Genomic DNA, 26,782 nt, shown 5'->3' with positions numbered 1-26,782 from the left:
AATGACTGGGCAGCATGGAAAAAAAAGATTGCTGCCATGCTTCAGCTCCAAGATCTGTATGAGATCATGACAGGGGATGACCTGCAGCCATCCAAGACCCTACCAGATGAATTGAATGCCTGGCATAAATGCAACAAACACACATACACAATGCTTATGGCTAATCTTGCTAATGATCAAACCATTCATGCCCAATCAGAGATGGAGACTAGTGCCACATTGTGGCATAATCTACACATGATACATGAGACATGAGACTCAGGGCCAATAGTCCATTGCCACTATTAGGTGTGAGATCTATGGCCTCAAGGTGCAGGAGGACACAGACCTCCCCAATCACATCACTAGACTATGTGACTTACAGAACCAGCTGTATGAAATGGGTGACATCATGCCTGACCCCCAGTTCCAGGCCATGCTGTTGTTGTCACTCCCCACTTTGTGGGATAGCTACACCTCCAGCTTCCTCAGAGGGTCACACTCACAAACAACAAAGATATCTATGCAAGAGATAATATCATTATGCTGCACTGAGTGGGAATGCCACAAATGTGAAGGCAGAGAGAGTGGATACTATGCCAAGAGTAGCAGAACCAGTAAATGTAAGGCTGATCATTTAGGCCTGTGTGACATATGCAGTCACACCAATCACAAAATGTCCAAGTGCTGCTGCAAGAACAAACAAATGTGGACATTGCTGATGGTTCAGCCACACTACTCAAGAGTGCTGGACCAACCTGGTTAACAAAGATAAGCAGTGGAGACAGAGATCAGGATAGGAAGCAACCTAGTAAATGCTCTGGACAATCAGATAAGGTGCATTGCACAGTGGAGAATACAGACTCCAAAGACAATGTAGCATTTTCCTCTACCAAAAGTGTAGATACAAAGTCCCCCAAATCAGAGGCTTATTCCATGTATGTGTGGTTGGCTGATAGTGCTACAACATCACACATCTGCACTCATCACAAAGCATGAGGTACCACCAGACAAAACAGTCTCCAGGGTAGGTGCCAAGCCAGCTACTGTACCCAGACATGGCACAGTCACAGTGAATAGCCAAATAGGTGACTGGATAGTCACTATCAACCTATGCAATGTATTACACATGCTCCCATCACCTAATAATCTATTTTCAATTGGCCACTTAGACACATGAGGTGGCCACTCCATCAGTGGAGGAGGCCAGATCAAGTTGTGCAACTCCTCAGGAGATATCATTGCACTGGGAAAGCAGAAAAACCATCTGTATGAACTACAGTTTACAATACCTATGAAGGAGGAACAAACCAGTCTCACACATGAGACAATGACAACTTTGTGGAAAATGTGGCATAAACACTTCAGCCATATTGGGCTGAGTGGGCTGTGCCACTTGTTCCATAAAAAGTTAGTGAAAGGGTTTGAAGTCAATCCAAACTCACCTGATTTCAACTGTGAAGCATGCACTGCTGCCAAGCAGACACTTGAGCCTCACCCATCTGAGGCCACTCATCACACCTCAGTTCCAGGAGAGTTAGCTCACACAGACATATGGGGGCTGTTGCATATGACCTCCATACAGGGTTATTGGTACTACATATCATTTATTGATGATGCTACAAGGTACACTATGACATACTACATGAAAAACAAAGGAGAAGCCACAGAACATGTCAAAGAATATGTGTTGATGTTGGAAAGACAAAAGGATGTACTCCCTAAATGGATCAGATGTGATAGCAGGACTGAATACATCAATAACACACTGATAACATGGTGCAAAGAAAAGGGAATCCTACTAGAACCCACAGCACCATATTCACCATCCCAAAATGGTGTAGCAGAGTGGTTCAATTGCACCATTGTAGAGCTGGGATGAGCCATGCTATTGGCAAAAGATTTGCCAAAGTTTCTGTGGTGAGGCAATAAGTCATGTGGTCTATGTGTGTAACCATGCATGGACATGTACCTACAGCAGGACACCATATTAGGGGTGGCATGGACAAGAACCAGATGTATCACATCTGCAAGAGTTTGATTTGCATGTATGGATCCTCAACAAACACCAAATGACTTCCAAACTAGATACAAGATTGCACACATACCCATTTGTGGGCTTCCTAGATGGCCCATACACTGTTCAGTACTTCAACATGTGCACAAGGCAGATACACACCTCATGGAACTATAGGTTCCATTCAGACACAGAGTCACATGATGAGCCCATGAGGCAAAGCAAAAGGGCCTGGATGTCACATGACTACAATGTGCTGAACAATCCATTACCCAATTTAGAAGAATTACCAGATAACAATCAAACATCTGAGAACTGTGAACTCTCATCAGTGGAACAAGTGTACTTAGTGTTCAATGAAAGTGCCCTGGGAGAGGGTGATCCCAAAACACTACAAGAGGCTAAAGCCTCACCTGAGTGACCAGAGTGGCAAAAGGCCATAGAGACTGAGCTGCAACAATTGTGCAAAAAAGGGATGTGGACATTAGTAGATCCACCAGAGGGGTGGAAGCCCATATCAAATAAATGGGTATTTACCCAAAAGTATGACAGGGATGGGGTACTCCAGAAATACAAGGCAAGATTAGTTGCCAGGGGGTATTCCCAGGTCCCAGGAATGGATTACAATGATACTTATTCCCTGGTCATTAGATTAGAGACAATACACCTTATCTTAACATTGGCTAATGCCCAAAACTGGGAAATCCAACAAATGGATGTCAAGGGTGCATATTTAGATGGCAAATTAAAAGAAGAAATATACATGGAGCAGCCCAAGGGTTTTGATGACAAAACTGGGTACCAATGTAGACTAATTAAGACATTATACAGACTGAAACTGTTATGATATGTACATTTTTCCTTTTCTCTTTTTCTTTTTCATCTTATCTAATCTCTTGTCTTATCTCTTCAGGCTCAGTGCAGACTCCAGTCTAGACCTCGCCTCATTGTTACCACATGTTTCCCCTTCTAGTACATTCCACTCCACTATGATGTCATGGACCTCATGTATGCCTCACCATCACCACATGTACTGTAGTACAAGTACCATTGCTCAATCCCCAGACTAGCTCCAAGCTAGTTCACTTGGGTCTATGAGATCTAAAGTCACCTGCTTCTAAAGCTGTCTCCTCTCTTCTTCCTCTCTTTCTTCTTTTGGTTCTTGGTGTGAGCCTACAACAAACTGTGTTGTTAGGTCTTGTCACAGAAACAATCCAGGCAGGAGTGGAATAAAGAGCTAAACAGCCAACTACAGACCATCAACTTTGCTCACCTCCATTCTGACCCCTGTGTATACATAAGGAAAACCTCAATGATGATTGAGATCATTATGGTATGGGCAGACAACCTCAAACTCATCACCAGTACTGCCAAACTTATGACTAAACTAAAAATACAATTACAAAGCATGTTCAAGGTGACAGACCTTGGTGATCCAAGCAAACTAGTGGGAATTGAGATCACACAGGACCACACCAACAGAACAATCACCCTCAGCCAAACATGCTACATTGAAGGGCTACTACAAAAATATGGCATGAACAATGCAAATCCAGTCAAGACCCCACTTGATCCAGGCACATGACTAACCCCACATGACACTGAGATCAAAGGTGTGCCTAGCAGCAATTATGCAACACTCATAGGACACCTGACATAAGCATCAGTGGCCATGAGGCCCAACATAACATACACAGTCAATAGACTCACATCCTTCACAGCAAATCCTGACTTGTCCCATTGGACAGCAACAAAAAGAATATTAAGATACCTAGCAGGAACTAAGAGCTACAGGATCACCTACAAGGTGGACCCAGCTCACACAGAACATAATAAACTAATTATGTACTCAGATGCTGACTTCACTAATGATGATGATTGGGTATCAATCTCAGGCTATGTATCTGTCTTCAATCAAGGTGTGATCATGTGGTACTTTAAGAAACAGAGTCATGTAGCCCTCTCCACAGTGGAAGATGAATACATATCAATGGCAAATGCAATGTGTGAAACTACATGGCTACAAAGCCTATTGAGTGAGCTAGACCAACCACAATCAGAAGCTACAATGCTCTATGGTGACAACCAATTGGCACTTGACATCATGAAGAACATGCAATACCATCAGCACTCAAAACACTTCAACACTAAAAACCACTTCATTTGTGATTGCACAAAGAGAGAAATAATTAATCTAAAATATTGCCCTATGGCCAAAATGACAGCTGATATATTCACCAAAGCACTAACCAAAGTAGAACATGAGTCTAACAGAAAAGCCCTGGGCATGACCCCAGCTTGAGGGGGAGTGGAGGAATAGCAATCCATGGCCACACCCCAATAAGGAAAGAGAAACATGCATGAGTGTGGGAAGTATGTATGTCATAACCCCAAAGGGGCCAAGTGAAGTACAAAGGCAGGAGTAGAGGGTGGATGCACCCCAACAGACAAGATATCAAATACATGACATAGATAAAAGGTAGCTACCACAGGGGAATGAATCCCCATGAGATGAGAACATCTACTTGTCAACCTGCATCAGAGAGATGGGGAATGACAGAATCACAGTCATGACCAGTCAGTGACAGGTTTAAACAGGTTTAAACCACTTTTCAATTCCTGATGTGCATCCTTGCCTGAGCACATTGAGTCTTAAGCTTGCCATCCTTGCACACATTCCAGCTCACACCTGGTGGTTCCTATGTCAGCCTCCACACACACATTGTCTCTAACACCTACCATAACTATATATGTACATCTAATTGTTTGGGGGGTGTTATCCTTGAAGATCTACCAAATCTAACTGATCATTAGCTAGATTTGCTTACATTGACATGTCTCAAGTGAATCTTGTTCCTCACAGTACAGTTGTTTTTACAACAAAAAAAATAGGGACTGGTCATAAAATATATGGGAATCCTTCTCAGATTGTTAAATGGGCAAAAAATCAATTGTGTTGTGGTAGAATCATGATTTTGCAGCTCTTGTCATTTTTGCAACTCTGGGCAAGTGATACTGTTACTTACCAACTTGCTAGCCTCCTCCACTTGTTGGCCATCACATAAATGTCACAAAAAGTAACACACAGTCACACCCCAAAATTTGAAATCCCGCTGGAAGCTGCATGGCACAAAATAGTAGTGAAGTCTACAGGCTATGTTGTGCTAAGTAGATGGAATCTCTATTAGTAAAAGCTATATGATGATGCTAGTAACGTGCAGTATCAAACGAGGGATCATTAGGCCAAATATGTGAGAAAGTGCCATGGCCAATTCTTTCCAGGGCATTTACCACACACCTGTAATGCTTGAGCATGGAGATTTGTGAAGTGGAGGGAGGTGGCACTACTGGAGTTCAGTCGGCACCAATCAACGAGTGTTTCCTCTTGTATAGGGGTCAGAAGCTGAAGTTTGGTGAATGCTTTGTCTCGGGTTTTACAGTGGCCATTCACCTGATTCATCAAGGTCTGCCAAACAACCTGCAACCCTCGTCAACCCAAGATTAATCCTTGATAGCATGGTTAGATAAAATTTACCCCCTCAGCCTTTGCAGCTGCTCTGTAGGATTTGTACAACCCATTGGCAACCCCCGAGATGGCAGCTTGGATCCGCCTTTCATGGTCAGGGGCCTGAGATGCCTGCTCAGCCCTCACCCGACCCATCTTGGGGGCCACCTGCGCTGTTCTAATAACTGCTATGACTGGCCAATGGCGCAGAGCTACGGAGTTAGATAATTCATACTCCGCTTCGGCATGGGTCGGCATGACCATCATAGGCGTGATTCTTTTGCTTGTCACACTGTTTTGCTATCTCAACAAATACGTCATGGATTAATGTCATTCAACTTCGCAGTACCTAAGGATACATGTATTGTTGCATGTGGCCATACAGAAAATTTGTTATTAGGGAAGAAGTCATCGTTCTGAAAAACTGGCCAACAAGTGGGGGAGGCTAGCAAGTTGGTAAGCGACAGTAGTACTTCCCACAGTGCTAATCATCAACTCGAAGATCAGCAACTCACCACCACCCTCGAACTGTCACCCAGTGCGTCATTACTTTGCCATGACAAAAGGGGGGATGATGTCATAGTTACCCTCAGCTGACACAGGCTGACACGCAGCGACCTGGGGCGCAGAAGAGGATATAAGATGCGTGGGGCTTATGCTTTCCACCCATCCCAACTCAACTCTTCCACACACACCTACCGATAGTCGCTAATTGTGAACGAACCGTGATGGCTTGCATTCAGTCAGGTGGAATTTATGCCCTTATCAATGTCAAAGCACAAAATAGTTGTCTGGATTTGTCCGGAGGGGATAATTATTCCAGTATGTCTTAACCTCATCCCTACGGTCTTCCACCAGTTGATGCGGATGTGTTTCAGTTATCGGGTACGGATACCACAGTGGTCCCAACCAAGCAGTAAGCCCTATTGCGATGCATGCTCTAATCCATCTGATCTGTAATCGCTGGTCTGTGATGTTGATAACCACAATGGCGTTGTATTGTGCGACCCTGCCAACACTCACTACAGTGGATGTTCGAACGCCAATACAACGGCAATTATTTAATCAGATCTATCGGTTCCGGTCTCTATCTCAACATCGAAGGCGAGCCAAGGGATGGCGCCAGAGTGGTGGCGAAACCGACCCAATTCCAGTGGCACATTGAGGATGAACCATCCTTCCAACAGGCAATTAGGTAGGCATCGTGTGACATTCACAATGGCCAACAATCAGTCGTGTATTGATGACCATGGTTCTTGGCATACTAGGTTATTTGTCCCTGGGACAAATCAGAACGTCGACCTTTCGGACCATGGGAATGCTACGCCTGGTACCCCTGTAACTTTGTGGGGAAAGTGGAATGGCAACAACCAGCTTTGGCGCATTGAAAGTGTTGGCGGGGTTCGTTGAGGAAAAGTGGTTAGATTGCAGCGGTATGGCCAAAGGTAATATACAGTACTTACTGTGTTGAGATGATGCTGTGAAAGAGTGTATAATATGTACATTGCAAGAAAGACTAGCTCTGTCTCGTCGGAATCCCAGCATATCAGACGGAAGAACAGTTAACATTGTCGTCGGCCGATTGCCATCTTTCTTTGGTAAGTCGATATGGAACGCACAGTAGCGTTCCGTGAGACACCAAAGGTGACAAAGGAGATATTGTAGACCTCACCAAGGTCTTATGCAAATGCATATTGTCCCTCGTCCTGCATGTTAGCGCAACCTAACGAGCTATCATAGACGTAGGTTGCGTTCCGTCATCGCGTAGTGCTACCAGCTGTGAGGATTACGACCGATCTTCAACCCCGTCTGCTGCGTTTGCTACGAACGCATGAACAATTGGACGCACAACGGGACTTGTCTTGTCGCATGTCTTATACTGACGCTTTATCTTGAGGCTCGCCACTCGGGCGGAGAGAAACGCTCGTAACACAAAACTCACCACTCCCCATATGCTCGGGTGTTTCCCGAAGGCTTGTCCGATGGTTACAGTTGTCCAGATGGTTGAGGCCCGACAATTTCGAACTCACTGCAATACTCGGTATTCCTCGAAGCGATAGAATTGACCCCCACTGCGCATCTTCGTGACATTCTCACGAGCGGATGCAAGTATTGAGATAGATATTCTTTCGATAACTTGACAAGTTTGGACCCGGGACCCTGAGTGAAGATGCTGCCAGTCACAAATCTGTTGGAGTTACATTATCGTTTATGTCGATGCTTCAGGATGGATCGCTGTCAGTTGCACATTGGAGGGTGCCTTGCGGACACGATCATTGCCACTGACCAAAAACTGAAAACTACCATTGCATACTAGCGCATCAACGATGCACTTAAAGCTCAAAAATCCAGCACGTGCACTTTGCCGGTGCTTCAGTCCACGACCTCAGCGATCATGTGCGGTAGCAGACCGGCATGAAACTGAGGGGGAAGTTTGTGTATGGCACACCCTTATAGACATAGAGTCTTCCTACTGCCAATTGCACCTGAGACATTTTTCAAAAAAAAAAAAGAAGTTCAGAAGTCGCTCCAGAAGACGTTTTCGTTTACCGGACAAGAAGTAGAAGGCTCCAGAACAATCTCAACCCTTGCACGCTCGGACTGTGCTACGCCAAAATCCAGGCTCAATTGAGGGACCTGACTGTCACAGAGCACTTGAAACTCACTCATAGGATCCACTAGCGGGTACTTGAACAATGGTTTCTGTTCCTGGAAGAGTTACATGTTTGTAGCTACCCGCAGACGCTGCACTGCCGACCGTGCATAGGGTCCCTGTGTCGGCCGACCCCATTATTAACGTCTGGCCGACTGGTCCTCAGTGATGCGCGACACCAAGAACAGTACATACGCACCAGCCTCCCAGAGTGAGGCGAGATTGCCATCATATTCGACGTATGAGTAACGCGCGGGTTGGCGCCTGTGGCGTGTTGATAAGTTACTGGCATGCATATCGATGAGACCTGAGAAAAGACTTCGGGGATCACCCCGCGGCAGCAGCCGCGTTGCGTAATACGACAACATCGGCGGGTTTACACGCAGCAACAAAGGATTGCACGAGATCCCCAAGTGCCCCCGTAGTCTCCGGCCTGGTTGGACGTTGAATACAGACGCAGACACATGTTCCTGACAGGGCCTCATGGGACAAGTACTGTCGCCCTCACTCTCAGGGACTAGCTTGACCGTATGTGGATAGACGTGGACGGGCAGCCTTTCTATAATGGAACTAGGACCACACATACTTGCGCCCTTTCTGTGGACAGCCTCGTGCACCGAGGCTGGTTCAAACGTTCAATTCCGGTGGCGTGCCATGGCTATATGGGCCGTGTACGGTAACAGATGCCCCGATCTGTCCACCGACAACAATCAGCCGAGTGTCTGATACCCATAATATTGATAGCGAGGCGAATGATGATGACAACGACCCATTTTTGTTCCCCGCAGACAATAAACACGAGGAGGTGGCGTGGTCCGTCCAAACCCGTCACCGCAGTGCCATTATTAAAAGGTACATACGTCCCCGTCCTCCCTGGCACCCTCCAAGCAAGTTTCCGCATCGTGTATCCCTGTGGCATGTCGACGATATCACACAACGAGGTCCGACTTTCCAGGTCGATGCTTTTCGACCTTCTCGACGACCTCCAGAGCAGGACTCTTCTCGAATTCCGCACCCAAATTCGTCTTTTCATTCACGGCGGTGCCGTGATGATCCTACACAGATCCCTCTCTACTTCCAGCACACGTAGAACGACTAGAGATATAGACTATATCCGACGTGCGTTCGGACACGAGTGGAGAAAACGTGGCGTACATGACGCAGAGGAGCGGTTGCAGGCTTGTATTAACGCCACAGCCCGTAAATTCGAGGTTGGGTACGCTTCTCAACTCCTTGCCCTCCGACATATGAAATGAACGAACACATCTGGCAGCACCGACTGGATGAATGCCGACCCGGACGTCGCTCTTCCTTTCGCTCGGGAGTGAGTCCTTCCCCTCCCTCCTCGTCCTCGACTCACCGTTCCGTAATCACCCCACAGTCCCAGAGGTCACATCTACGACCCCATATACCATGACTCCAAACAACAAAATAACATAGACATGAACACCATATACGAAGCACCTGGCCTACGCCTCATCAGCGTTACCATGTTCTGGGGCGTCGCTCTGAAACTAGTACGGTACAAGAAAGAAGACCCAAAGGATATCGTTGCAATGTTAAAACATGGTACCAAGTTAAATGGGGTACAGTGGACGCCAACACTGATGGAAGAGTGGATCAAGGCGCTCTGTTGGCCAATGGGTTATAGTCAATATCATCCACAGCAGTCGGAAGAACTCAGGACGCGCATACGCGATGCCGTACGACTTGTTCAGATGTCTTCGGACGATCAGGAAGGGTATGCGAATGTTTTCAGGAGATACGCCGGACTGCGGCCGAGTGCGTCGATGCATTCTCTGCCTGATGCGGCAGTATCGACGGTCCCGACGGGTTTTGCTTGCTCGGACAGCACCGCTTATCACAATCACCCTCCAATACCCAAGCAGCATAACACCTCCATCGATCACGGTCACTCTCTCACACATTCCCATCTACACCATTATACCCGGACCCGCCCACATACGCCTACACATTCGGAAACAAACCCTCGTGCACATACACGCACGCACGTAATTCCCGTCTCAACACACTCCCATTGCGATCAACCTCTCCATCCGCCCAACTTTCATGTACCTGAACCGATGGCGGCGTATCATCTCCCGTTGCCTAGGCAACACAGTGCCACACGTGCTTTTTGAGCGCTCCGCGTGGTAAGTGGTGGCTCTCAGTCGCCAGGGCTGGGTCGTGGCTACCGAGATCATATCAGTCTGTCTCAGGGATCCGACGTTCAAAGGTGTACTTCCCGTCGGATGTGCCTCGTCCTACTGTGCATCACTGCCCAACCTACACCTGATCCCGCTCGGCATACCCGCCGGCATCGTACAGACCAATTCGTCACTGACTCTCCCTATGTATCGCCACGGCTGTTGCATTGGCTGAACCCGCTTGTTTTTCTCTTTGTAACTTGCTTTCTTTTTCTTTTTTGGTTATCCTGTCTAACTGCATCGTTCTCCATCCGTTCGCTTGCTGTTGAACGTTGCGGCTGAGGGATCAATTGCTTTGTGCTAATTATGCTAGAGATACTTGTATGTCACACTACTCTTTATCTTGTCTCTCATTTTTCGGCATTTGTAACTGTCATCTATGTGTAATTTGGAAGGAATTTTGCTACTCCCAATTAAGCGGGACCCGCTTTTTCGCACAGCACCAACCACGGTCTGGCGCGGGCATGGAAGACACCAAAGCTTGTAGTTAACGCTACTATGCTTTCGAAGTTGGCCGCGGATCGAGGTTATGACAACCAGAATCAAAACTGTGTGGCAAAATCACAGCATCGTTCCAGCGCACGTCCAAGGTGAGCCCTTGTAAGTAAACCGGAAGAAAGAAAAAAACTGTACAGGGACGTGCACGTATGTATAGTGGTTGATAAATGCAGTACATACCCTCGTTGATGTACATTTATAATGTGTAGGTAAATGCAACCATATTGATATGTGTGTAGCGTGGGAAGGGCGAGGTCGTTGAACCAACGCCCACATTCAACGGCGACAAGTCCACTTACGAGCTCTGTTCTACTGTTTTCCTGCTTTTCACGACTCACGGCACGACCATCCTCATTTCTCTCCGTCATCCAGCTAGACGCATCTCAAGAATATTCCCTTCTCGCTTGTTTTCAATTGTCTGGTCAATCCCGAATACCCGATATCACTCATCGACCATATAATATCTCATACCACCCAACCAGCACTTGCTTGACACAGATTTACATTGCTTTCGAATGGCACCAGGACAAAAATCAGGACCAGCGCTTTTTCTTGGACTTGAACTCGCAACCGACCAGCTACGCGCTTCGATCGTAGACGAGAGCTTGGAACTGGTAGGTGTGGAATGCGTGGACTTCGACTCGGAGTTGCCAGAATACCAGTGCGTCTCGTTCTCTCCGATCTCCTCTCCCTCGCGATCGGGTTTTGCAAATTCGAGTACACTTGCTTCGCATCACTGCCCGTTTGGCCAGTACGGTTCACCACAAATGCTGATAAGTTTTTAGGACTCAAGGTGGTATATTTACTACACCAGGAGATGCCTACACGACTCCCGTCGATATGTGGGTAAAAGCCCTAGGTGCGTGGTGTATAGCGGGAGCAAATTTTCGCGTCTCCTAGAATTTACTAATTTGGATTTTGTTTTTTCCAATTTCTCGATCGCAAATCCATCACGTGCGTTCCGACCTAATAGACTTTCTGCTAGAAAAACTAGCAAGGAACCACGATGTGACCAGGATAAAGGCGATAGGTGGTTGCGCTCAGGTTTGTCGAGTGGAATTGGACGGGTACAAGAATCTTATCTCTTTGCTTTAGTATGCGGTAGTCTGGTGGAAGTCAACACCAATACCTTCATTTCCTGCATTAGACCCTCGCCTTCCCCTCCACTCGCAACTTCCACCAAACACGTTTTCGTTGGCAAACACTCCCGTTGCACAGGATACCTCGGCACATACACATGCGTTAGCTCTCGAAGCACTTCTTGGAGGTCCTGACCATATGGCTACTCGGGTGGGCACCTGTGCCAATGCGTCCCTCCTTGCCGCTCAACTGCTCCGTGTCCGTGAGTCTTGGACATCAGACGTGTGGTCCCGCACCGGCAAAATCCAACTTGCGAGCACGTTTATTGCCAGTATGATTGTTGGAGAGTGGGTCAACGTGGGCGAAGCGGAAGCTTGCGCCACTGGGATGTGGTCCCATGTTGCGGGTCAAGTTAGTCAAGGACATTGGGACGAGGGGGTTCTTGAAATTATTGGCGGGAGTCGGGAGGAGGGGCGCAGAATTCGTGGTTGGCTGGGTGAAGTTGACTTCACGAGTGGAAGAAAAACAGCCAATTTGTCTCGATACATTTGTGAGAGGTATGGCTTTGAACCTGGTGGGTTTTCCTCAATATTCTTTCCCCCCGCTTCTAACCCCAGGTGACTAGATACGATCGTGACTCCTTTCACCTCCGACTATCTCTCTGCATATTTGTCTATTTGCCCTTCACCAGGAGATGCTGTCCTATCATTCGGTCCTATGGATACCCTCATGACACCCGCACAACACTATGTACCGACTCGGCTTTATTGCCTCTTTCCCCATCCCGCTCAGGATCCTAATGAAAAGCGTAGATATATCGCAATGCTGACGAGCAGGTAATTTTGTTCTTTCGGTGGGTACTCTTGCACTGATGTTTGTCATTAAGAAATGCCGACGTTCCTCGTGCTCTTGTACGAGACATGTACACAAAAAGTTGGAGTGCCTTTGACCGTCTGGTTGCTATTGTCCCTCCTGGTGGATCCATAGGGTATGTACACAAGCTCCGTCATATATGATCCGGTCTAAACCACAGTGCATTGTTCATCGCCTTATCAGCCTCGATGACAAGTTGTTCAGTTTCTGGCTCCTACAACCTGACAGCTATCCCCTTTCACACGTAAAGGGTATCTATCGTTTTGAGACGGGTATAAAAGTAAACGAATTCCGAGACCTTCGCGCGAATCCTCGATGTCTTCTGGAGAGTCAGGTACTCTCTTTCCGCGTCCGGTGGTCACGTATGGTATCGACGGGCGTCCTGGGTTCAAACGTCACCCGAAACCGTGGAAACGTCCAAGCTCAAAGTCCCAGTCCCGCAGCTCTTATTTCCTCGGGTCAGAACACGCGTGCGGCAAGTCTTGGATTGTCTTTCGACCCATATGACTTCTCCCCGTTACCGACGAGGGTTCTTGTCACGGGAGCTGCTGCAAATTTTCCTTCCGTTGCTAACCTCGTTGGCGACGTATTCAATGCATCGGTGTTTATGCCGAACACGCAAGTTGACTCTGCGCAAGTTGTGCCACATCGCAATGCTCCTGCCGCAGGGTTTCCGTCGCGCGCTTCTCTTGGAGGGGCGTACTTGGCGCGGTGGATATGGGGTAAAGAACGCACATCTGTTGTCGGTGGGTCCAGCGCTGGCCGCGGCCTAGGGGGCTTCGAAGAGGAAATCCGTAGACTGCATGGGAAACGTTGGGTGGCCAGTGGGTGTACTTTGCTTCGCACGAACGTGAATGCTCTTGTGGGCGGAAACCCGGGGAGTGGTGCCAATAGCGGTACGAGCACTCCTTATGGAGCCAGATCTGGACTTGGATCTACGGTGTTCGTGGAGGAGGAAGGAAGATGAGGAAGAAGAGATGGAGCGAAGCAGAGGGGGACTGTTGGCACCTGCATCAGTGTTTGCAGGTGGATTTGCCGACCGAGACCTTGGGAGGGACATTGGGCGCGTGAGAACGTTGCCGGGCTCAGTTGATGCCCTTTCCAGCGGGGGCTCATCAGGAATGCAGTCTTCGACCTTCACAGCCTCCGACCTGACTCCAGGTCGAGTGAGCCCTGGGGGAAATGGTGGCCCCATTGCTACGTCTGTTCCACAAGCTGCATCACTGACGCCTGTGACTGCCCTACCTACGTCGGATGCAGAGGCGCAGATTGGTTTAGCCAAGGTTGCGGAGGCAGACGTGGACGCATTCATGACATATGCAGCTATTGTTCCTGAGTACTGCAGGTTGGAGGGCATGCTTTGTAAATCACTTGTATAGATTTATAGTGCCACTGCTCAAAAAAATGTCGAAACTCCCTAGTTGTTGTATACATGTATATTTGTAGGATAACATCTACACTTTCGGAATACTTGGACCTGCTCTTGGACATATGGTTGTGTATACTTTTGGTGAAACAGCCATATTGCAATACTCGCATTTTGATGTGATGCTATTGCTCTCTGCTCTGTAAACTTGGTTCAGTTGTTGCTCTCAATTGTGTTGTCACTGTACTGTTTTCACCAGCAATGCTCTCGGTATGGAGGTATCCTTAGGAGTGCTATGACAACACCCTGCACACAGCTAGGCGTGCGAAGCGACTGAATAATAATACATCCTGTGTTCCCAGGCTGTGGGGGTTAATAGTTGTAAATGTTATCCATGACCCACTCCTAGTCCCTTCTCATAAACTGGGCTAAACCTACTATCCATGCAACCCAAGCTAACCAGTAAGGCATCCATATGCTGCCCACATATACCCTTCACAGAGCTACGTTCGCACCAGACCTGGATACTCCAAAAATTTCATCAAGGAATGCATCTGAATTAGGTTGTCGACCAAGAAAATCCTGTTGGGAGGGCAGGTCATTACAATGTCTTCCTGTATTAGTGTAAAACATACATTGAGCATCACCATCTCATCTCGGCTTCCACCCGGTAAAAGAATCTTATTTCGATACAGCTGGCCAAGAACCGGGTCCAGAGGATCCTTTTTGAACACTGTTCTGTACATATCTGTGGCAAAAACCAACGAGTAGGTATATCTGTACAATGGAAGTGGACATGGAATGTCAAGGTAACGGTGGATAATTGCATGACTTGCCCATAGTACCCCACATCATACCCATGTATGATGTGGCTGAACGAGCAATGACCAGGTTGAGGTTCCCCACTTTTGAGGAAGGATATCGTCTCTCGCATCTCAGCCCAAAGTTTGGTGTAGTCTGCAGGCTCTGAATGGTAGACATAGTCAGCCAGCTCAGCCAATCTACACAAAGCACCTTAAACCTTTGTCGGTATGAACTTTGAGGTCAAATTTGGCAAGGAAGAGCTGCCGAAGGTAGAATAGCCCAACATTCACGTACCGACTGTCCATTAGACGATCACGACAAGTCATGGAAAAGGGAAGTGCTGTGAAGGGACGGACCTCTGGATAATCTTTTCGATGAGGCCAGCTGGGAGCGGCTCTTGCGTTCTATAATGGCTCGACATCTTTTTCAGAACTTCTGGCTCCCAACACCTGAGACAATCGCGTCAATCAGCACCTTCTAGTCTCGGAACGGATTCCACAAACCAGTTCTCGAGCATTTGTGACGGGGCCTCCCCAAAATCGAGCGCAACTGCCGTCCCGTGGAAACGGGAGTACCGTGTCTGACTCAAGAGATTATGAAACACATGTCCCATCTCGTGGAAGAAGGTCGTCACATCATGATGTCGCATGAGTGCAGGGCGCTCAGGCATAGGTTTTGCAAGGTTAGCTACCATCACTGTAAGTGGATAATGGCGGGCTCCAGAGGGAAGATCGTAACCAGGGTGAAGGCTGTAGACTGAAGCATGAGAGTACTTGGCAGCTAGGATGTAAAGATGTTAATGGGCCGCTGTTCTGCATGTTCTAAACCGCCACACGCACAACGAGGGAAGAGATCAAGGTAACAGTAACCGACGAAACTCGATTCGTTCATTGCATCCGTTTCCCACACGGTGAACTGCTGGACGTCTGGGATAAATTGTGAAGAAAACAATCGACTTATGTTAGAAGTTTGGCTAAACTTACCAGCATGCCAAACATCTTTCTTCTCGGCTGTTACCTCCACAAATTTGACACCTAACAGGTTCTGATAGATGCTGAGGACAGTGGAGACAACAACCGAGACTGGGAAGTACTCTTTCACGAGGGAGACGTCGAGGTTTAGAGTCTTCTCGACGAAACAACGATTGTAGTACCTGGACAATAGTACCATGATTAGATATCATTAGAGCAGATGATGACGATGATGCAACACGAGACTTGCCCATGGTCCCAAATATAAAATTTTCCATCGAAGGGCAAGCCACGTTTCTCGTGTTCCTCTTTCTTTAGTGCGAGCAGAATTTCGTGTTCTTTGATACCAAGGGGTCGAAGCTTCGCTTCAAGGTGATCTACGAACTACGTATGAGACTATTAGGAGTATGTTGATATGGTCTAGCAAACGAAGGGACTTACTACTTGTGCAGCATTACCAGTCTTCACCATCTTTACCTCAGTGATGTAATCTGCCCATGTTTTGTAACCCAACATAGTAGCTATGCGGCGGCGAAGGTCGAGGACACGTGTAACAAGAGGAACATTTATCACCAATTTAGACTCGTGTGCTTCATATGCTCTCTGACGCATAACTGGACTGATAGCAAATCCAAACTGCATTGTTGGATCAATGCTTCAGAACCACGGTTGGTAATGTAAACTTACGACCGGTTGAATATCAGGTGTCTTGAAAGTCACATGGTAGACTTCCTTGTCGTCCTCTGTGCACTTCAGATATCCAGAAATGACGTCGTCCGGGACACCTTCGAGTTCATCGCGCGTACAACTGAGATAACCCTGTTCAGGGATTCAGTTGCAGGCCACTCGGGCACCCTAAAAGTACACTTACATCTTCTTCATTAAAGTTTCTCTTCGAAGCAGTAGCTCTAAGGACCCCATCGGTGCGGGTCGAAAATGATAATATGTACGTACCATTGCTTCTACGACCACCTGCGATAACTCCTTTTGGAGAGCCGCGAGCTTGGCTCTCTCCTCTTCCGGAAGAGCCAACCCAGCGCGTTTTCCATCAAGGACCATCTGCTCAACCAATCTCTGTTGCTCGCTGGTAAGCTTCTCAAAGGCACCAGAAACATGCAAGTTCTCCTCAGCTGCAACTTTAGCTTGGAAGACGTCCAGACGCATGGATTCTTCGATGCCAAAATGTTTCTGAAGTTGTTCTGCTTGAGTGGAAGCATCGCGGAGCTCTTTGGACGTAGCAACGTTTTGGTAGAATGTGAGAGGCTGGGTTGCGACATCAAATTGTCCCTCTGCGTCGGCGAGCCGTGCCTGGTGTTTACACTTCTGAGTCAAGTACGACGAGCAAGGCTCTGGCGCGATCACTCACAAATACCTATCAATGGATGCGGCTCGTTTCAGGCCTTTGCGACCAGTATAACTTGAGCCCTCACCGTGTCGAAGTTACATTCAGCCGGGAAAAGAGCGGCGACCTCATCACTGATGACCTTGCGCTTCGCGATGGCACCACTGATCAATTGGATCACCTCTTCCGGGGTGTGGTTCCACCTCGGCGGTTCTTGCAAGGGCGTCAAGCCAGCCATACCGCTACTAGGAAGGAAATGGAATTATGACAGGAAACTTGGTTCGTCGACAAGCACTGTCTGTTCTGTATTACCCAGGGTCGAGGATGTGAGCTAGATCATTGGCAGTCAGTTCTCTCGATAGCAGGTTGCGAGCGAAATTCAAGTCCCACCGGCCTCAGTGAAGTTACGCTGCCGCTGATTTGTAGTAGAGACGTCTGGTAGAAGTTCAACGTTCAGTAATGCCACCGACGCCGGTGTTGTTCCGTAAGGCAATCTGCACTGCACCTGGCAGCGTCTGAAGCTTCCAAAATGAAGTCCAGTGCTTGCCGCCTTTACCGAATCGAATCCCTCTCGACGTCGCCTGTGTCCATACGTTATTCAACATAAGTAGCACGATATGACATGCATGAACGGACAAACAAGTTGATGTGCGAAAATGTACTAAGAGCCTCACGAACACCAAATGAATCCTGACAACATCGTTGATACCAGCGACACTAGCGGCAGGGCATAATGTTGAACGACCACGTTTATGATGGCTGTCTACACTTCAGTCCAACTACTGTAATGTGAACATCTACCCAACGCCCTCCAACGCCGTCACACTTTTACCAAGGCGACCGTAGAGGCCGATTATCTCGCCCCCTTCTTTATCTGTATTCACTTGCCCGGGTTACTTTCAATTTCGCCCCTGACACCAGCATCGATAACGGGGCACGCAGCGAGTGGTTTGAGTCAGGATGGCACTCCGCCATCAAGGCTTTCGGCAAAACCACATCTATTCCAAGATGGGCTGTAAAGTTGGTTCAGATGCTGACATGCTGCGCATAGCGCATAGGATATAGAAGACCGGGCCAAGAAGACGGATAAACCAAAAACACACACCCAGTTCTTCCGCAATTCTTCCAAATGGCAGTGCAAAAGAGCCTGGCCGCTCCCCGGGGTACATTTTCAGCTTGTATCTCCGGTGTCTTGGGTAAACTGTGAACCTCGCCTTCGCTGAAAACATCAACTCACTTGCCTCTCAGCACCACACATCTATGCATGGGTAGCACATAACTCCAGCCATCAATGAGGTCGATATGACCCAGAAGACACCTTTTTTACATAAACTCGAGATACAAAATTCCTCAGTGACAAGTGATACACGTATTGCGAGACCTTAAGCATGACCGCGAGGTTGGGAACAGGATCATTGGTAGCTCGTTACTCCCCTCTTTTCTGCTAGTACCGAGGTGCCACGTCCATTCCCTCTTGATTGCCGAATTTCTGCTACTAGCGATGGCGACACCAGGTCGATCGTACTGTAACCAGTAACACGATCCGGCTGATACGTCAGCTTCCATGGATAGCCCTTCCACAGCGTTCTCCACTGATCAAAGACGCCCGCATTACGATATACTAGTACGGTTTTTTTTTCGGTTCAATTCTGTTGCCGAAAAGCAGAGGGCCCGGCCCTGCCCGGGTTGTCTCTCCTGAAGATTCGTCCTTAGTAGTACATACTAAACGTAGTCGAATTCTTTTGCTGGCATTGGACGTGGAGCGGCACGGTCTCATCCGATTTGACGTTGCACGCTTGCCTACCAAGGTAATGATCGAGCTTGGCCATACCCCACGGATCCCATCAGTTTACAGCCTCGCACCGTCTTTGTACACACAGGGTGGCTCGACCCTACGTCGGTGTCACAGGGGGATGGCTCGAGAAGTGAATTGCAGAACGACCTGCCCGCGGTACGCAATCTGAGTGTCTAAGTTTTCAAATACAACAGTAGTGCGCGCACTGCAGAGGTTTTCCCTAGTATATACGAACAGTAAGTGGATTTCCCTGCCTACAACTCTCTCGCAGCCTCCAAGGAAGATGGTCATTCCTTCTCTTCCATTTATTGATCAAATTAGAACTTGAATCCACCTGCCAGATTCATCACGTTGTAAGGATCGACGTGGTTCTTGATTTTCCTTAGTCGCTCAACGTTATTGCCATACATGCGCTCCAACGGAGTATCAAAGAGGGCACAGTTGCTGTAGAGTGGGGCATCTTTGACGTCCTGGCCAAGGGAGTCCGCTTTATCAAGGAGTGCAGACGCGCTTTGCCGAACACCGTCATGCATCATGCCGTCCGATAGCTCAGAAATCCACGCGAAGTATAGAACAATTGGCATCACGACGTCTTTATGCGTGGGCGGCCAGGCAGATGGGGTAGAGCTGTGTCCCAGCGCCGCCGGCATCACGGGGGAGAAGTCGTACGAAATGAATACCCCTGAAAAGGGTAACAACGTTTGTCCCCAGTGCTATGGAGAAAATTAATTTCCCTTGTCCTAAAATTGCAGTGTGAACATACGATGGACTCGTTGATAGCAGCTTCGATTAGGTCCGCAGAAAATTCTGTCACAGTCACGGTGGCGAATATCCCACTGAGTGATATAAGCCAAAATTGTCCCCCGAGACGCAGACCGACACTTGACTTACCGCAATGATAGAGTAGCGTTGACTGGGGCAGCTTCGGATGACTGAAACGAGGAGAGTTCTTCGACCACCAACCCTTGTGGGAGGAGCTCCACTCCCGTCGCTAATGGCAGTGAATCCGTCTCCGGCCATGAAGAAGTTGCTAGGACTAGAGATAGGAATGACCGCGTCTTGATATCCCTGATCAACGCTGGGATGTCTAAGAAGGTATCGAAGACCCCAGGTGCTGGGTCTGGGTTATCGTAGAAAAGTATGGTGACTAGTAAGTGCTTTTTCCGATTTATCAGAAGTACGTTGTGATAGGTTGGGATGAACATAGCTTACATTTCCGGCGGCGTAATTGGTCGTCATGATAACCTGAGCCTTGGGGTCGCTGTTATTCGCTGAGAAGTTGGCAGTCGCACGGATAACTTGATTGACAGAAGCCTCGGGATAGATGATGACCCCACCCTGAAATCGAGGTTTAACTCTAACGTGCCATAGCACGCTACGGAAAGACTAACCCAGATTTGCCCTTGGGGATGAGTCTTCAAAATAAATTTCGTTACGATACCCTTGCAACCTGTCAGTCTAACTTAAAGATGGCGGCGAAGGCAATTGCTACACACGAAATTGTCATAACCTCCCTAAAACAAATAATTGGGTTATCCGGAGGTTCGCCACATAAAACGGATGTCGATGACGCACCCTGAGACCAAAAAATAAATCAGGATGTGATGATTCCGTGACATCGATCACTGCGCCGTCAGGCAGAACCAACTCGAAGGACTCGACATTATCCAGCGCCAAGCCGTACTGATTCGTTAGCCACGAGTATCCTTTGAGACTCAGTTAGGGGCTGCACTAAACTCTGAGAGTAGTTCATACCTCCACCAAGAGTGAAACCCGCGACACCTATTCCACTTACTCTTCCACCAACGACATTCACGCCATGAGGCTCGAGAGCGGCGTAAACATCATCCCAAATCACACCGGCCCCTACAGTCACAGTCCGTGATTCGGGATCATACACGATTTCTGAGAACCTAGACATCACAATCTGTACGCCAGTGGTAGAGGAGAAGCCCGGATTCAGCGTGTGGCCGCCGCCTTTAACCTTAAACGACCAATTAGTTAGGCAGTGTGAACAGTTTACTACTTAAGGGAGACGGACAGCAAAAGGAACCCTGTTCTTCCCCAGAATTTGTAGCTGAAAGAGTCTCGCTCAAAGTCAGCCAGAAGCGGGTTGTACTCTGGGCATACCGCTATCACAACGTCTGAGGGAGTGCCCGGCTCGAATGAACATCTCGCCCGCTCCGTACTTGAGGAGGCCCAATGACGAATGCCCTCCTCATACGAAGGTCCTGTGAAATCAAGCTAGAGATAGAAGAATATAAGGAACAGACCGACGCACCAGAGTAGTGCACTGCGGATGCGGAGGAGACAGCAGCGGCAATGACCTCGCAAGTCTCGCTGATCGTGTGTGAGTCTGTTAAGACACCTGTAGCAATCGCTCCAGTTGCTAGGACAAGACATAAGGAAGGGAAGAGAACCATTGCTTTCTTCTGGCTTCGAATGGCCTGATAAAATATACTAGTACTCACTCTGCAGGGTCGGAGCACGCGTGGACCGCTCCCATTCGTTTCCACGTCGTCAAATGCATCGAATGCGTGGCAAAAAGGAAGGAAGAGGGTCATCCTCTTTTCCTTATTAAATCTCCCTTGATTGGCAGTCACCGGAACATATTCCCCTTGCGAAGAGGATTCTACTCAGGGCAAGGAGGCGATGATACGTGTAAGTAGGTAAAATAGTCATTCCAATCCAGATCCCTTGAAGTTTCATGGTCAAACATGTACAGAGGAGTGTTTGTGACACGTACTGCGATAACTGGTTATATGAGTATGAACATCGTTTGATAGAAGACTGTATTTGACCCAGCGTTAGCTGCATCTGACAGTGACGGGTGATATGCGCGACGGAGGGGCTATGGGCCGTACTGTGCAGTGTGCAGCTTGCAGTGGGTGTTACTGAGGGGAAAAGCCACTTTATGCAAATTACGGTCGGTAGTGATGGTAAACACAGTGTGGAGGACGGGCGAAACGAGTAACGAGCTGTGGGCGCCGAGGAGACCCGCTGAACGGTGGCGCAACAAAGACGTGGTGAGAAATTGCTCAGGTTTACCACTCGGCTGGTCCAAGCCGGCACCTACACTACCAGCATTCGATGCGCTATTGAGTAGTAAGGTTTCCGGTCACCCGTCCATCTGTCTGGTGATTCGGGGAAAGCATGCCTGGCAGCGGTGGAGGCGGCAGTATCAGAGCAATCGACGCGCACACTGTTCATCGCATCACGTCTGGTCAAGTTGTTATAGATTTACAGTCAGCGGTCAAAGAACTGGTCGAAAATTCGCTAGACGCTGGGGCGACTGCCATCGGTATGTTACTTGCCATTCGTGTTTCACGCTCTGAACTCTGTTCGCATTCTATGTGTCTATTAAAAGAGGTTCGCTTTCAAAACTACGGACTCAAGTCCATCGAGGTCGTCGACAACGGAGTTGGCATCGCACCACGAGACTACGAAGGAATCGGTGAGCAAGTCTCCTTTGTGTACTATATCCTGTTGGTCGACCAACCATAACATTCCGACACTTTCTAAAGCACTCAAACACTACACGTCGAAACTATCGTCTTTTGAAGATGTCTCTCGCATTCACACTTTTGGCTTTCGCGGGGAGGCCCTTTCCTCCCTTTGCGCCCTAAGCGATGGTCTCACCATCGCGACAGCGACGGCCTCAGAAGCTCCGATGGGTACAGTCCTCGAAGTAGATGGAAACGGGAGGCTTAAGAGTAAGAAAGTTAAGGTTGCCCGACAGGTATGTCGTAGTCAGTCCGCACCAAAGTCGAAATGATTATTCATTGGACTTTGTTTTCGCGCCCAGCGAGGTATGACAGTCACAGTCGCCAATCTATTCAGGCCCCTTCCTGTGCGCCGAAAGGAACTCGAGAGAAACATCAAACGCGAGTTTCAGAAAGCTTTGAGCATATTGCACGCGTATGCGCTCGTCCCCTGTTCAAAAGAGAATAAGGGTGTCCGCCTCACAGTGACTAATCAAATGGAGAATGGGTGAGTCAGGGTGCTGCGTTCTGAATTCTCGTGAACACCCTTTAGCCGCAAAGTCGTACAACTTAAGACGGACGGGACTCCCTCTCTACGTGCATCCGTCACTGCACTCTGGGGAACCAGGGCGTTGGACAACGTCACCGACCTTGATCTCTCTTTCCACGTGGAAACAGAGAAGAGTGTTCTTAGGAGGCAGAAGCAAGCAAGCAATGATTCAGAAACGTATATTCCAGTGTTTATACTCCTTTTTCTATGTTGAACGTTGAGTGCTAGTTCCCCTATCACACCAGTTCGTGTACAAGGCCTCATGTCTAAGTTCACGCTTGGTGCTGGGCGAACCACGAACGATCGTCAATACTTTTTTATCAACGGGCGGCCATACAATGCAGGAAAGGTTGGTTTATTTGACAGGAGCAGCGATACCCGCTGATGGCTTGACACACCAGGTTCAAAAAGCCTTCAACGAGGTATACCGCACTTTCAATATCAGCCAGGCCCCATTCGTCATCGCAGACTTCGTCCTCCCTACACGTAAGTTACTTATATCACCTGTTTCATACAGTCTCCTCGTTCATGTTTGACCTATCTGTCTGGTCACTTTCATCGTCAACATTCGACTCGCAGATGCTTGCGATATCAACGTAAGCCCAGACAAACGGACCATCTTCTTGCACAGCGAAAATAACTTTGTACTGGCTCTCAAGGTAGGTTGCGTGATTCGTCCTGCAAACGCTTTAATGTCTTTTTTCCAATGGTTTTCTCCGCGTTATTTGCCACTCGTTTGTATGTGCATGGTCAGGAATCCCTCGAGAAAGTGTTTTCGTCTGCGCGTTCGACCTACGAGGTTAATGTCACCTGCGAGCAGTCGACGTCGGATAAAACCCGAACAAAACTCCAAGGACACCCTCTCGCTCCATCACCTTCATCCGCACCCTCACCCGGCGGGTCGCAAAGTGGCCATCGGACGCTGACAACTGGGGACTCGGGATCAGTAGTAGAACCGTTGACATCTGGCGGACCGCACAATTCTCCAGAGCCATCAGATGGGAATGACGATCGAGACGGATGCCGGCCTCCGTCACCTACACTCGTCGCGCCTGCGCACGCCCTTCCAAATGCTGGCCTTCCCCGAATGGGTAAGGAACTGGAATCTGAGGCTGCTACGGACACAAGCACGAGAAAAAAGCCGACGTTCCCTCCAGGATACGTGAGTGACGACATGGATATAGCGGATGAGGAGCTTGGTGTAGAAAATGGCATGGGAAGGAAAGGTGTAGATCAGGGACGGAAAGGTCCCCCATCGGCGCCAAGGCCTAGAGCACCTTTTTCGACTAGCGAAGTGCGAGGATTGCCCGTATCGATGTCAGGATCGGAAGTCGCACCAGTATATCCGGATACCGACCGTGCGAAGCCACGATCAGCACAGACCGTACTGAACACGAGTGGGGCAGTGTGGAATTTGAAAAGGGTTTGGGGGGAAAACACGAGTGACGGTGGTGGGTGGGATGGACGGCTTGCGAAGCGGGCGAAGGTGACCGATACTGGGCCTGGACGAGGGGATCTTTCGAGGTTTGTCGCTGAGGGCACTCGGCGAGGGATAGGGAAGGGTGGCGACGATGGTTCCGCTAATGATTCGATGGAGGTCGACGAGGACGAGAATACCGTTCTCAGAGGGATGTCGTCGCGACTATTGCTTGCCTGTCCAAAGAAAAAATCTCCAAGGGAACCGAGCTTGGAATTGGATGACAGACCTTCGTCCCAGGACACACTTTGCGTCGCTTCCGAGGACGAGGGTGTGCCTGGAATAGAGGTGGATGTAGAACGTGCTCAGGTGGCTTCAAAGCCAAGACCTTCGTCCTCACGTGCGCATTCTCTCGGCTCCAGTTTGAACCAACGGCGGTCCAGAAATTTACCAACTGTGCGGGAGGACCCTAGCGTCACAGACCTCACACCAGAAGGTCGGGACGTCAGCCCGACACTCGTAGAGAGTCACGTTCCTGATGATGCGAGGGTGGTTTCAAGGTCTGGACCGTGCAAAACGCCGCAATCCTATGACGACGTCATACTTCGTGTCGATTTAGATACATTGCGAGTCCGTTACAAGGATTTGGGCGCCCGAAGTCATTTAACCTCGTCATTGGTTAAAATACGGTCGCAGAATGGAGCCGCGCAGAGAAACGACGTAGCTATCGAAAACGCCAACCTCGTGAGCGCTCCTTCAGACGAAATCGCCTCTGCTGCCCTCTCTCGGATTATTTCCAAGGGAGACTTCATGCATATGGACGTGGTGGGACAATTTAATCTTGGCTTTATTATCGTTCGAAAACGCACACCAGAGGTGGATACGGATAAGGCAGTGGCCGAGATAAGCGTGGAGGATGACCTGTTCGTGGTAGATCAACATGCCGCAGATGAAAAATGGAACTTTGAAACTTTGCAAGAGACAACAGCTATCGAGTCCCAGCGGCTGTTCAGGTACGGGTCACTTGTATTTTCACGCCTGTCTTCCTGTTTAGTTTAACAACAGCAATTGTTCCCATAGGCCTCGACCGTTGAATCTTACAGCAGCGGATGAGCTGGTTGCACTCGAGAATATGGATGTCCTGAAACGCAACGGTTTTGAGGTCGGCCCGGTCGAGGTGTCGGCTGGCGTAGATCACCAAGCTGGCGCTGCTGACATTGAATGTGATGAGGAAGAAAGCTCGCCAAACGCTCGATTGCACCTCATGGCACAACCTATTTCCAAGGATACGGTGTTCGACATGAAAGGTACCCGTCGCTTTCACGCACGTGATCATCACTAACCAGCAGACGCATATTTACTAGATCTGGAAGAGCTCATCCACCTCATGCAAGACCGTCCAAGGGGTACGATGGTACGATGTTCGAAAGCGCGCGCTATGTTTGCGATGCGTGCCTGTCGACGGAGCGTCATGATAGGGCGACCGCTAGACAAGTTGCGTATGACTACTGTGTGTTCCTCAGCCAATTTCTTCGCGCTTGAAACTGACACGTCAGATGCGAATGCGCTTTCGGCGCGAGCAGATCGTACGACACATGGCATCTATGGACCAGCCTTGGAATTGTCCTCATGGAAGGCCCACGATGCGGCACCTATCAGACCTAACTTCCTTTGGAGGTTACGATCCACCCTCGCGTACAGTTAACTGGCAAGAGTTCGGAGCAGAGTGAGGGGTTGAATGATGGCGAATGAAGAGGATATAGTGTGGCCACGACACACGAGACATGTGTCTTGGTTTACCATCTGTGTGCGACACAGGACTTACCCCAGTTGACAGGAGTACATTTAGAGCTTTGCGAAATCTAACTCTGTAATGAGCCATCGCTTACATTATCTGACATTCGTAGATCCGCGAGATGTCAACGTTTCAACCCTTGTTATTTGTAAACGCGAACAAAGTCACCTAGCTTTAGGACGTCAGGTTCGTTCACCGTATCGACATGCCCGAAGGAGCATTGGTTACGGACTTTCCCCTCAAGCAGCATCCTACCGGTCCTAACCATTCCATCGTGAGCTATGGTGACATCCTCTCGCCTTGCGCTATCAAGTCAATGGGCCTGAGTATGTTGAAGGAGCAAACCCGGGGGGACACACTTTAGATTAACATGCTCGAAGTGAGGATTGGAGCTTGGGGTTGGACCGCACTCATTCTGGGATTTGGGCTTCTCGCAGACGAGTTTACG

General features: G+C 48.7%; 7 protein-coding genes across 7 annotated transcripts; 4 read left to right on the top strand and 3 right to left on the bottom strand.

The window, feature by feature from the left end:
* Positions 1 to 5,039: 5,039 nt before the first annotated feature.
* F5J12DRAFT_849647 (uncharacterized protein) lies at positions 5,040 to 5,677 on the bottom strand. Its single transcript, XM_051746472.1, has 2 exons — positions 5,532 to 5,677; positions 5,040 to 5,474 (listed from the first exon to the last, which is right to left on the bottom strand). Exons 1-2 carry the CDS (start codon positions 5,655 to 5,657, stop codon positions 5,235 to 5,237), a joined length of 366 nt encoding a protein of 121 aa, XP_051597361.1. The 5' UTR covers positions 5,658 to 5,677; the 3' UTR covers positions 5,040 to 5,234.
* Positions 5,678 to 6,164: 487 nt separating this feature from the next.
* Positions 6,165 to 7,043, top strand: F5J12DRAFT_849643 (carbohydrate-binding module family 13 protein). Its single transcript, XM_051746471.1, has 4 exons — positions 6,165 to 6,323; positions 6,380 to 6,417; positions 6,530 to 6,696; positions 6,770 to 7,043. Exons 1-4 carry the CDS (start codon positions 6,230 to 6,232, stop codon positions 6,909 to 6,911), a joined length of 441 nt encoding a protein of 146 aa, XP_051597360.1. The 5' UTR covers positions 6,165 to 6,229; the 3' UTR covers positions 6,912 to 7,043.
* Positions 7,044 to 9,071: 2,028 nt separating this feature from the next.
* F5J12DRAFT_906867 (uncharacterized protein) lies at positions 9,072 to 10,048 on the top strand (the record flags this gene model as incomplete). The annotated part of the gene is made up of 4 exons (XM_051748832.1): positions 9,072 to 9,370; positions 9,428 to 9,478; positions 9,536 to 9,895; positions 9,970 to 10,048. The coding sequence occupies 4 exons, from the start codon at positions 9,072 to 9,074 to the stop codon at positions 10,046 to 10,048; spliced, it is 789 nt and encodes a 262-aa protein (XP_051597359.1).
* A 1,032-nt stretch (positions 10,049 to 11,080) lies between these two features.
* On the top strand, positions 11,081 to 14,301 carry F5J12DRAFT_849623 (uncharacterized protein). The gene is given in 8 exon segments (XM_051746470.1): positions 11,081 to 11,520; positions 11,645 to 11,718; positions 11,833 to 11,903; positions 11,955 to 12,513; positions 12,565 to 12,775; positions 12,826 to 12,927; positions 12,996 to 13,752; positions 13,772 to 14,301. 8 exon segments carry the CDS (start codon positions 11,375 to 11,377, stop codon positions 14,189 to 14,191), a joined length of 2,340 nt encoding a protein of 779 aa, XP_051597358.1. The 5' UTR covers positions 11,081 to 11,374; the 3' UTR covers positions 14,192 to 14,301.
* A 124-nt stretch (positions 14,302 to 14,425) lies between these two features.
* F5J12DRAFT_849605 (mitochondrial endopeptidase) lies at positions 14,426 to 17,938 on the bottom strand. The gene is made up of 16 exons (XM_051746469.1): positions 17,686 to 17,938; positions 17,384 to 17,626; positions 17,320 to 17,325; positions 16,908 to 17,261; positions 16,825 to 16,845; positions 16,641 to 16,772; positions 16,395 to 16,589; positions 16,204 to 16,337; positions 15,966 to 16,135; positions 15,822 to 15,908; positions 15,486 to 15,762; positions 15,339 to 15,431; positions 15,200 to 15,279; positions 15,015 to 15,144; positions 14,814 to 14,955; positions 14,426 to 14,760 (listed from the first exon to the last, which is right to left on the bottom strand). The coding sequence occupies exons 2-16, from the start codon at positions 17,531 to 17,533 to the stop codon at positions 14,674 to 14,676; spliced, it is 2,058 nt and encodes a 685-aa protein (XP_051597357.1). The 5' UTR covers positions 17,534 to 17,626; positions 17,686 to 17,938; the 3' UTR covers positions 14,426 to 14,673.
* A 1,293-nt stretch (positions 17,939 to 19,231) lies between these two features.
* Positions 19,232 to 22,138, bottom strand: F5J12DRAFT_849581 (uncharacterized protein). Its single transcript, XM_051746468.1, has 12 exons — positions 21,837 to 22,138; positions 21,372 to 21,786; positions 21,221 to 21,321; positions 21,132 to 21,167; positions 20,846 to 21,074; positions 20,666 to 20,796; positions 20,587 to 20,604; positions 20,482 to 20,532; positions 20,303 to 20,428; positions 19,982 to 20,247; positions 19,854 to 19,926; positions 19,232 to 19,803 (listed from the first exon to the last, which is right to left on the bottom strand). Exons 2-12 carry the CDS (start codon positions 21,652 to 21,654, stop codon positions 19,408 to 19,410), a joined length of 1,710 nt encoding a protein of 569 aa, XP_051597356.1. The 5' UTR covers positions 21,655 to 21,786; positions 21,837 to 22,138; the 3' UTR covers positions 19,232 to 19,407.
* On the top strand, positions 22,139 to 26,635 carry F5J12DRAFT_849575 (uncharacterized protein). Its single transcript, XM_051746467.1, has 13 exons — positions 22,139 to 22,391; positions 22,458 to 22,544; positions 22,615 to 22,829; positions 22,896 to 23,080; positions 23,126 to 23,299; positions 23,351 to 23,471; positions 23,524 to 23,608; positions 23,702 to 23,781; positions 23,877 to 25,552; positions 25,620 to 25,846; positions 25,904 to 26,049; positions 26,123 to 26,520; positions 26,579 to 26,635. The coding sequence occupies exons 1-12, from the start codon at positions 22,244 to 22,246 to the stop codon at positions 26,267 to 26,269; spliced, it is 3,291 nt and encodes a 1,096-aa protein (XP_051597355.1). The 5' UTR covers positions 22,139 to 22,243; the 3' UTR covers positions 26,270 to 26,520; positions 26,579 to 26,635.
* The last annotated feature ends 147 nt before the right edge of the window (positions 26,636 to 26,782 follow it).

Source organism: Pisolithus orientalis (assembly GCF_024613125.1).
Source record: "Pisolithus orientalis strain OTSU chromosome Unknown F5J12scaffold_30, whole genome shotgun sequence".
NCBI lineage: Eukaryota > Fungi > Basidiomycota > Agaricomycetes > Boletales > Pisolithaceae > Pisolithus > Pisolithus orientalis.
The sequence above is the reverse complement of the archived record's forward strand: the minus strand, read 5'-3'. Positions and strand labels throughout refer to the sequence as shown.